This window comes from Neoarius graeffei, chromosome 1, assembly GCF_027579695.1.
Source record: "Neoarius graeffei isolate fNeoGra1 chromosome 1, fNeoGra1.pri, whole genome shotgun sequence".
Taxonomy (NCBI): Eukaryota; Metazoa; Chordata; class Actinopteri; order Siluriformes; family Ariidae; genus Neoarius; species Neoarius graeffei.
In genome coordinates, this window is record NC_083569.1 from 1001937 (window position 1) to 1013609 (window position 11673).

The 11673-nt window shown below is 43.8% G+C and overlaps 1 protein-coding gene across 1 annotated transcript; it reads left to right on the plus strand.

Annotated features, from left to right (window-relative positions):
• Positions 1-28: 28 nt before the first annotated feature.
• gadd45bb (growth arrest and DNA-damage-inducible, beta b) lies at positions 29-6362 on the plus strand. Its single transcript, XM_060926945.1, has 3 exons — positions 29-174; positions 4763-4874; positions 5780-6362. The coding sequence occupies exons 1-3, from the start codon at positions 29-31 to the stop codon at positions 5915-5917; spliced, it is 396 nt and encodes a 131-aa protein (XP_060782928.1). The 3' UTR covers positions 5918-6362.
• The last annotated feature ends 5311 nt before the right edge of the window (positions 6363-11673 follow it).

Consider the following 11673-nt stretch of genomic DNA (forward strand, 5'->3'; position numbering starts at 1 on the left):
AGAGAGGAGAGCGCGCTCTAGAGCCAGAATGGCTGAGGCTTTAGCCTCAGAAACCAGAGCAGAGGCAGAGAAGAGAAGAGCACGGTCCAGAGTCAGAGTCGCTCAAGCTAGAGCTGCAGAAACCGCAGAGCAAACAGAGAAACGCAGAGAAGGAGCGAAAATCAGAGACAGAATGTACAAAAAAATGGAAACTGCAGAAGAAACTGAAAAAAGGAGAGAAAGAGCTCGTATAAGACAACATCTGGAGAGGAACAAAACAAAATCAACAGATGTGTGTCTAAGTGTCGAAGATGCTCAGAAACAGTTTGAGGAGTATCTCAGGAGGGCCACCTGCATATAGTCTGGAGATAAACTGGGCTATTCTTCAGGGTTTGGGACTTTTTTTTTATTGTACATTGGATTACATTCGATCAGAATCAGTATCGGTAAGTTACCGCCCTGTTCTTAACTTTTTTTTAAACTAGTTTTCTGTAGTCTTCACTGCAACAGGGAAAAAAAACCCTCTGTCGAGCATCTTTTGTTCTCAGTTTCCTTTTTTGGTCGGACAGACTGCAGCCCCCAATGGCACCCTGCTGCGAGGAGGAGTGGAACTGTGTCCCAGATCACTCCATACTCACTACATAGTGCACTATACAGTCAGGTCGCCATTTTGTAGCACTTAAAGCAGATACGCAGAACCTTTATTTTTGAATACATTTCTGAGTGGATAGTATCTCCATCCTTGACTCTTGTATGCTGCATAAATGGGAATTAAAAATATATATTTTTGAGAGTAAAAATCGACCGCAAAGTTGTGATTGGAGCTGCCCCGCTGAGCCAGCCAGCCCTGAGCGCGTGATGTCACTGCGTGAAACGGTTTTGAGGCCGAGGCCTTTTACAGCTATAGACCAAAGTCATATAAATAAAAATTTATGGTGAAAGTAAGAAATAGCTTTACCGACTCGCTCAACTAAGACTGATTTGACTTCACTGATTGTGGGTTGACTCTCATTAAAACAGGATGGGTGTTATAACTTATGCAACATACATGTACATGCATGCATTTTCACTGATAAAACGTAAAAGGCTCATTAAATAATCAGATGAACTGAGACAATCACATTCTGAAGCAAATTAAATAATCTCATACCGGTAACTTAAACACACAATACAAGTTACATGGATTAATCTAAATGCAGGGAAACAGCGTGGTTTTGTTGGTTTGTGTCCAAATGAAAGTTGGAGCTTACCCGTCTGTGTTCTTGCTTCTTGAAGGCCAAATGTTTTGAAACAATCTGACTTTCAGTTGTTCGTTCAGTTCTCCATTCATTCACTTCTTCCACGTAAGGGTGAGATGGCAGTAATATCCAGTTTAGAAATCAGATGGCTGCTCCACTCATTCTCCATTTTCTCCATTACTGAGTACTCCGCCATTACTGCTCAGCTCAGGCAATTACTAAAACCTGGGACAGGACGGGACGTCACGTCACCGGTTTTAGCAACAACCGCGGGGAGATCACTGCCTGAGCGATATGTCACATCCCATTCCATCCCGTGTTTTACCAACAACCCTCGGCTCACTCTGGGAGGACTGGTGCAACTGAACTCAATTTTCCTTTTCTTGTAGTTTTCTTTTCCTTTAATTGTTGGTACTGCACTCTCTTTCAATCTGGGCTTATAGCCAACGCTCCTCAACAGATCAGAGGTCTTGTACGAGTCTTCAGTAAAATGTGCAGAGCAGAGAAGAGACCACTTCATAGCCGCCCAATGTGTCTGTGAACTTCTCACAAAACGCGTCCAAATCTTTGCAGTTTGAACATTCTTGGGCCATGAATGCAATGTAAATCCACCTTCTGTCGTGTTGCTGGCGGGTGCAGCAGCACATCTACGTGGCATGGTGATAAATTAGCTCAAAATGGAGGATCAGAATTGCAGTCAGCTCTGTGTTTTAGTATAGCGGAAATGGCGATGAGACCGATAGACTTCCTGCTGTGACGTTACGGGCATCAAGGTCATTCACTCAGACCGCTACCTAGCCTATATAAATCACTTTAATCATAAAAATTACTATATTAGATTTATTGCTAATGCTTAAAACTATTCCTGTGCCATTCTTGAGGTCTCAAGGTGTTTATAAAAGAAACTGAGGCCATGGTTCTGCGTATATGCTTTAAAATGTGCGTGGACTTTTATTTTGAAATGGGACATAAGAACCAGGAAGTGAAAAAGAATGGACTGGTGGAGTTAAAAAAAAAAAACAATGTAGGGCCACATTTGGGGTTGGTCAGTAACCTCGAGTGGTGAGCAGCCCTTTAGAAATTGTTGTATACTTTGAGGTAAAAAATAAAATAAACTTTAAGAGTTCCAGACACAACAAAACTTCATGTTAGGTCGTGTTTGATGCCCCCGCAGAACTTAACATTACAATTTAATCAATGAGCTCACTGTATAGTCCTCTATGTAGTAATTCCCTAGATAGTGAGTAGGGCGTAGTGAACGCGTGAGTGATTTAGGACACAGCGTTTGTAACCAATCAGCACTTACCCTGATCAAGTTCCATTACCTGGTCTATTTCTTGATAACCTTCAGAACTAATCAGAACCAGAAACAAAATAAGAGAAACCTCGTTATAACTTTGTAGTATCGGAAGACAATCGGTTCACCAAGGTGACTGATTCGAGATCAAGAAAGTGGTGTTATTATCACAGCTTTTGTTTGGTCCTTCTAAAAAGTCAAATAAAAAGTTTTGTAAGGTTGGTTTGTTTGTTTTTGGCAGATATATAGAGTATACTTATGAAACACAATATTCTCATTAGTATTAGTGACCTTGAAAGAACAGAGACCACACTGGTGAGACTGGACCAGTTAGAAGAGTAAAATAAGTGCCACCGGGTGAGGTTTGGTTTGGTTTGCCTGGCAACACTTATTTCGTTTCTGGTTCTGATTAGTTCTGAAGTTTATCAAGAAATAGACCGGGTAATGGAACTTGATCAGGATAAGTGCTGGTTGGTTACAAACGCTGTGTCCTAAATCAATCACTTGTTCACTATGCCCTACTCACTATCTAGGGAATTACTATAGAGAGGCATTTATTTATTTATTTATTTATTTATTTTCTTCTTTGCCTCAGCACTACTTTTCGTGATGAATTGTGAGATTCTTTGAGTTCACTATATAGGGTGTAATAATGCTCACTATACATTCGGACAGCACTACAAAATGGCGACCTGACTATATAGTCTGCTATGTAGTGAGTAGGGAGTGATTTGGGACACATTTGGGACATTGGGACACCATTTGCACCAAAAACGATTTTGACCTTTTTGGTGACCTTGACCGGACGACCCTCAAAACATTGGAGGTTCTGTTTGAGACGAGTGTCCATCTATCCTGAAAGTTTCATGAAGATTGATCCAGCCGTTTTCCCGTAGCATCGTTAAAAATAAAACAAAGAAACCTGACCGAAAACAATTCCTCGCCCCCCTGGTGGACTCCGCCCCAGGCAAGGCGGTCGTGATAATAATAATAATAATAATAATGTGTGTTTTGCATGAAGATAGTCATGCATGCTGATTTTCATTAATTTTTAAACAATTTATTTATGCAAATAATTATTATAAAATTATAAACTGCTGAATATATTTAGAGTTAAAATTAAAACCTAAATCTTTTCAAATATTTTTCTTTTTAAACTCTAAATATTTTTTCCACAAACATTTCCAGGTTTTTATTAAAATGATGCAGAATTTGTTTACAAACATTTAATTAGTTATAGTTATATTAATTACTTTATATTAATTAACTATAATGGCAAGTGTATTTATTTATTTACTTTGAATTTAGCAGGTTGTGTTTGTGCCTCTTGGTAGTTTTATTAGTGTATAAAAATGAACACACTTTCTTTAATTTCATTTTTTTTAAAATTAGTGACTGGAAATGAACACATATTGAAATTATTATTATTATTATTATTACCATCACCTGACCCGGGGCGGAGTCCACCAGGGGGTGAGGTATTGTTTTCGGTCAGGTTTCTTTGTTGTTAACAATATTACGGGAAAACAGCTGGATCAATCTTCATGAAACTTTCAGGATAGATGGTCATCGGTCTCAAATAGAACCGCCATTTTGAAGGTCATCCGGTCAAGGTCACCAAAAAGGTCAAAATCATTTTTGTTGTGTCTCCTGCCTCATATAGAGGCGCGAGCCACTACGTCATCGTGCTGTAAGAATGTAAGAGTGTAACAGTCGTGCACTGCACATGCTCAGACACGTGTTCCTATTAAAATGGCCAGTGAGCGTATACAATTCGGTTCACCGTTCGAAATAAATGGACTAGACTAAAGAAATCACTTTCAGACACGTTTACAGAGGGAAAGTGCGTTCCACTGAGCTCTAGCGCCGGGCCATTTCCGGGAAACGAGTTTGGGTCATGGCGACAGCGTGTGCGTGTCAGCCTCGGCTCGGAGGTTTCAGTTTGGAAAACTGTAAGAGGGAAGAGTAGAATAATATAAAATACAGACACTTGGTATATTTTTTACTTCTGTGATTTTTAAATTGTTCATTTTTGGATTACTCTTAATTTTTGTGGCTCCTGCCTCATAGAGTAAATATATATGCGATATTTACTGTATGGACATGGGATCAGAAAACTATTTTATTTATAAGCCGCATGGACCCATAGGGGACCGAATATTATTATTGAGTGAAATTTTGTTGTAAGAGTGAAATGTGTTAGTGTTAAGGCTCACCCGTGTGTGTGTGTGTGTGTGTGTGTGTGTAGGACAGAGGACGTGGCTGATGCTCTGTTGGAGTTGCTCTCAGCGGCGAGGCGTCAGGACTGCGTCACACTCAAAGTTTACGAGCTCAAAGACCTGCACTGCGTCCTGGTTACGGTGAGCTAATGCTAATATAGACGTCACACTGATGTGATACAGTATGTAGCTTCACGTCTTTAACAGTAAGTCCCTGGTCTCCCCAGGCCGTCTCCCCACCAGCACTGAGGTGCATTGGGCGGCACCCATCTCCATTTCTGTAGCCCTCAGCTTCTTGCCTATTATACAGCTAGGCTTACGGTGGGGGGCGGGTCCTCTGGTAACCGCGAGAGTTTGACTCCCTACTCACAGGTGTATTGCAGCAGGTTCCATTTTTATGACAGTTTTTGGCACAACCCGACCACGAGTAGAACTGCTAACCACTATGCCAACTCGCAGTACCTTTAATAGTAACTGCCAAGGTTTATGAGTGCTACATAGCATCATGCTAACCAGAATATTTTAAATATGACATTGTTTCATTTTTGAAACCTGCTTAAACGCAAACATACGCGACTTTAGCCGCTTAGCTCTAAGGCTAAAACTATAAACATCGCTATCACTCAGGATTTCACTGGCTAATGCTAAGGCTTTCTCTAGCACTCAGTATTGTCAACTAGCTAACTTAGCTAAATCGCTGACACAATCATAACCAAGAGAAGTTGTGAAATGGGCGTGGTTGAGGTGAAACTACAGGATTTAATGGTTTCACCAGCAATGTAAATGTAATTAAATTAAAATAAACCGCGTGTTGTGTCCAGTGGGATATCTATGCTAATCAACGCTAATCTGCCTGCTTACTAGCATGCTAGCTAAGGCTGCAATGTGAAAGTACTGATTGAAACAAATACCAGTCAAATGTTTAATTTCACTGAGAAACCAACAGTGGAAGTAAAAATCAAAGTGTCTTCACATCCAATCAAATAAAAAATAAATAAATAATTGCACTAACGCTGATCGCTAATCAGTGGTGTTTATTCGTCCAGAACCCACAGGCTGAACACAGTCAGTTGAGTGAAGTGGGCTGGTTCTGCCAAGAGAACCTCTGCAGGAACCAGTGGCTTCCTCACATCAGCCTCGAGGAGCAGCTGAACGCCGGACACGAGGAACTCGCGCCACGCTGAAGACGTCGGATCCCCACAGTGTGTGAAGATGGAACGACCTGCACATGGTTGCTTGGGACAGCGGAACAACTTTAGTTTGACATTATTCTGTCCTCTAGGAGGCGCTGTGACTGCTCCAGAAAAACAGTATAAAATGCATGGGTAGCTATGCTAGCAGAAGTTAGCATTAGCTTCTAACAAACAACCAGAGAGAAAATTGAAGACTGCTTTTAAACTAAATGACGAGGTTTCTGTCCACGAAACTACAGCAACACGGCTGGGACAAACACTCAGCGCCAAACTCCAGCACCGGGGAATAAAAGAGAACGAACAGCGACGCTTATGATTTATATCTGATTTTATTTGCAGTCATATTGCTCATAATCACCCTGTAAAATATTTTTCTGATTTATGAACACGATAACATTGATGTGATCGATAAATAAATGTTTAAACATATAAAACAAACGCTGTGTATTTATTCTTTTAATAATAAATTACAGCAATATTTTGGAACCAAATAAACTTTACTCGAGTTACATTTCTATAAAATTCTTGTTTTTGTCTCAACATGATGATGTCACTCAGGACGGATATAAAATGGACACCCAGGTCACATAGCTGTCACATTAAAACACTTTTACTTCATGACATATAAACAATATGAAGACAGTAACAGAGGGTAAAGGGCGTGAATATTTTTTGTGATTAAAATGATTAATGTTAGTTCATGTCCATGCGCACTGATTGGACACAGTCACTGAGATCAATCAGCTTCACATCATTCTGCTTTTACAGCACATTTCAAAATGTGTTCCTGCAGCCTGGGCCAACTCTGTGTGGGAGGGGCTTCACTCAGAATGGGAGGGGCTTACCTCAAAGTGAGAGGGGCTTAATTCAGAATGGGAGGTGCTTAACTCAGAATGGGAGGGGCTTAACTCAGCTTAAGCTTCTTAATTTCACTCTGATTTCTATATTTGTTTCTTTCTATTTGACTTTTAACTTTTAAAAATAAAGAATTAAAAAGAAAGGATGCAGTCACTCAAAACCACTGAGTGTATAAATGAGTGGGCATTTACTGTCGCCATTCTGGAGAGAGACGTTAACAAGCTCTTTAAGAAGCTGAACCCCCTCAAAGCAGCAGGTCCCTACTCAGCCTCACCATTCACCCTGAAGCACTGCGCTGATCAGCTGTCTCCGGTGTTCGCAGATATCTTCAACACCTCACTGGAGACATGCCATGTTCCAGCCTGCCTCTACCATTAGCCCCACCCCAAAAAGCCAAGGATTGAATGACTACAGACCCATCGCCCTGACTTCTGTGGTTACGAAGTCCTTCGAGTGCCTTGTGCTTTACTATCTCAAAGCCATCACTGACCCGCTCCTGGACCCCATGCAGTTCACCTACATACCCAACAGATCTGCAGACGATGGTCACCATGGCTCTTCATTTCATCCTCCAGCACCTGGACTCCCCAGGAACCTACGCTAGGATCCTGCTTGTGGATTTCAGTTCCGCCTTCAACACCATCATCCCGGCTCTTCTGTAGGACAAGCTCTCCCAGCTGAGTGTGCCTGACTCCACCTGCAGGTGGATCACTGACTTCCTGTCTGACAGGAAGCAGCACGTGAAGCTGGGGAAACACGTCTCTGACTCCTGAACCATCAGCACCGGCTCCATCCAAGGCTGCGTCCTCTCTCCTCTACACCAACAGCTGCACCTCCAGTCATCAGTCTGTCAAGCTCCTAAAGTTCTCAGAAGACACCACCCTCATTGGGCTCATCTCTGATGAGGAGAAGTCTGCCTACAGGTGGGAGATTGACCATCTGGTGTCCTGGTGCAGGCAGAACAACTTGGAGCTCAATGCTCTAAAGCAGGGGTGTCCAAACTGATCCATAAAGGGCCGTGTGGCTGCAGGTTTTCATTCCAGCCATGCAGCAGCACACCTGACTTGGCTCATTCAATTAACTGAACTGTCTTCACATAGTCAAATACTTGCAGCCACACCCACCCTTGATTAAAGGGTGGGTGTGTCAGTTGATTGAATAAGCCAAATCAGGGTGCTGCTGCATGGCTGGAATGAAAACCTGCAGCCACACGGCCCTTTATGGATCAGTTTGGACACCCCTGCTCTAAAGACAGTGATGATTGTAGATTTCAGGAAGAGCTCTGCCCCACCCTCCCTCCCCCATCACCCTGTTTGTGGAGTATTTCCACCTCCTGGACACTATAATCACTCAGGACCTTAAATGGGAGACGAATACCTGCTCTCTCACCAAGAAAGCACAGCAGAGGATGTTCTTCCCGCAGCAGTTAAAGAAGTTCCGTCTGCCAAAGACAATGATGATGCACTTTTACACCACCATCGGTTTTTGCCTTTCAAGATTTTTCCAAACTGCCTACAGGTGAAGGAAACACTGGTGGAAACACTCAGCGCTGCCGATTACCCATAAATCTGTGCAGCAGCTCCATCAAGCAACGGAAAAAAATTTTAAAAAAAGATGGCAGACTGAACTTCACAGCAATGATTTCACATACAAATATTCTGCTTTTAGGATTTTTTTCATCTTAGATTTTTTAAAAATGACTGATAAATAAATCTTATAATCCTGTGACTGTAACCAAATAAACGTGTTTGATGTGATTTGTGAGGCATCTGTTAGCCAACTAGCTAACACTTCAGTTTAGCTACACAGCGCGCTGACGTCACTGTAAACACTGTCTTAAAACTGTAATCTGCGGTTGGTTGAAGAGAGCAACTGGACTTGCTTGACGATTCTTGAAAACGTTTCGCCTCTCCTCCGAAAGGCATCCTCAGTTCTGTCTGACTACTAGGGAGTATCCAGTATTTATTCTCTCATGGATCATCATAGAATCCGAATCAGAATGCTGATGGCTGAAGAACTGAGGATGCCTTTCGGAGGAGAGGCGAAACGTTTTCAAGAATCGTCAAGCAAGTCCAGTTGCTCTCTTCAACCAACCACAGATTACTATGTACCTGGACGACTGAGTTTCTTCACAGATATGTTTCTACGCACTTTGGGATGAGATCCCTTCGACTGGTGCGGGAGTATGAGAGGACTTCCAGAAAACTGGCAGACATCTTAGCCAGAGAGGATCGTTCATTTTTGTCAACCTGGAACGACCATCATTGAACAGAGGTGGGTGTGTCTATGACATCTTATCAGCCGCCCACAATGCAGCCATCAGCATTCTGATTCGGATTCTATGATGATCCATGAGAGGATAAATACTGGATACTCCCTAGTAGTCAGACCGAACTGAGGACGCCTTTTGGAGGAGAGGCGAAACGTTTTCAAGAATCGTCAAGCAAGTCCAGTTGCTCTCTTCAACCAACCACAGATTACTATGTACATGGACGACTGAGTTTCTTCACAGATCTGTCTTAAAACTGCTGTTTAATCCACTGTCCTGAGACAATGTGTTCAGTCGAACGTCCGTCTCTTACAGCAGCCTTCTGTCTCGAACGCAGCCGCTGTCCTTGTTCATGAAACTGTCAATCACCTCATTCACCACACCCCTTTATTTGTCATCAAATCACTCCAGAATAATGCATTGGGTGGCATGGTGGTTTGCACTGTCACCTCACAGCAAGAACGTTCTGGGTTCGAGCCTAGGAGCCAAAGGGGGCCTTTCTGTGTGGAGTTTGCATGTTCTCCCCGTGTCTGTGTGGGTTGCCTCTGGGTGCTCCGGTTTCCCCCACAGTCCAAAGACATGCAGTTAGATTAACATGGGACGGCCTTGGCCTGAGGTTGGGCTGAAGTGCCTTTGAGCGAGGCATCTAACCCCCAACTGCTCCCCGGGTGCTGTAGTATAGCTCCCCACTGCTCTGGGTATGTGTGTGTGCTCATTGCTTACGTGTGTGTGTGCGCTATCCGGTTATTTAGCACAAAAGTCCATCCATCCATCCATTATCCGTAACCGCTTATCCTGTGCAGGATCGCGGGCAGGCTGGAGCCTATCCCAGCTGACTATGGGTGAGAGGCACGGTACACCCTGGATCATCGCAGGGCTGACACACAGAGACACACAACCATTCACACTCACATTCACACCTACAGTCAATTTAGAGTCACCAGTTAACCTAACCTGCATGAATGAACCCTTTATTATCACTGTACCAGTGAAATTGACCATCAACCTGTCCTTACATACATACACACACATAATTAAGGGGAGTAGACAGGACAGGAAGACAGGGAAAAAAAGAAATTACAGAGAACATGAGGAAAGGAGAGGAGAAAAAAACACCCCCACTCTATGCTCCTGCGAGAGTACAGTGTGGGAACATTAAAAAAAAAACCTCAGCACGTAAGCACAAAAAACACAAGTACACTTTCCAACATGAAAACACGGGACTTAAGGGGAGGAGGGGGGCGATCGGGGTGGGGGGAAGGGGGGGGAGGGGAGAAGGTAGAGGTAACCCAGCGCAAGCAAGCAGCCATCTGCTCCTGCAGCCATGAGGGTGCTGGTCACGCATCCACTTGTCATACTGGGGGTGAAAGCGGCGACCACGGGAAGTGGGGGAAGGAATGCGAGAGCATCTCACAGCAGTGTCTTTGGACTGTGGGGGAAACCGGAGCACCCGGAGGAAACCCACGTGGACACGGGGAGAACATGCAAACTCCGCACAGAAAGGCCCTCGCCGGCCGCTGGGCTCGAACCCAGACCTTCTTGCTGTGAGGTCAGGGGCGTAGCTAGGATTTTTCAAAGGGGGGTCACACACTGACTGGCAGCCTGAGTACATACCCAACTCATCTCATCTCATTATCTCTAGCCGCTTTATCCTTCTACAGGGTCGCAGGCAAGCTGGAGCCTATCCCAGCTGACTACGGGCGAAAGGCGGGGTTCACCCTGGACAAGTCGCCAGGTCATCACAGGGCTGACACATAGACACAGACAACCATTCACACTCACATTCACACTTACGCTCAATTTAGAGTCACCAGTTAACCTAACCTGCATGTCTTTGGACTGTGGGGGAAACCGGAGCACCCGGAGGAAACCCACGCGGACACGGGGAGAACATGCAAACTCCACACAGAAAGGCCCTCGCCAGCCATGGGGCTCGAACCCGGACCTTCTTGCTGTGAGGCGACAGCGCTAACCACTACACCACCGTGCCGCCCAGTACATACCCATAGGTTTGTAAATGAAAACATACATTGAATACATTTGAGAAAATAACGCGGGCTTTGCATCATTCTTTCATCTCATGTTGCGAGCTGTTGAGATGTCGGACAATGATTAGGCCAATTCGGATTTATCCGGCAGTGTATGGATAGCGGCTCGACATCTTACCCGAGTCAACCGATGCAGATCTCTCTATTCTTGTTGTCTTACTGCTCATTGGCCAAAATGTTTCTAAGTAAAAGGCGTCGTGGATGACGAATGGCAAAGATGTCAACGATCTTGTCAATGTCGATCGCTCTGCCATAGTGTATTCTTCCACGTTTTCTTGATGTTGTGTTCTAGAAACGCCACACTAAAACTTAGCTTCGAAGCCACAAAATACAACTTTGATGGAAAAAATGTATAAAATAAATTGCTTACCTCTCTTCACGTCGAAAGAAGGAGGAAAGTTTCGCTTGTTTCGACATGGTGAATTATTAACACAAGAGGAAATACTCGTAATTCGCAACTAAAAAGACTGCAGCTACACTGGCAGCTTGACCGTGCTTTCTAGTGCAATCGTGTTGCGCTTGCACAGAACCGGGTTTTCGTGGCCAAACCACAGGAAGTCCATACAAGGTTA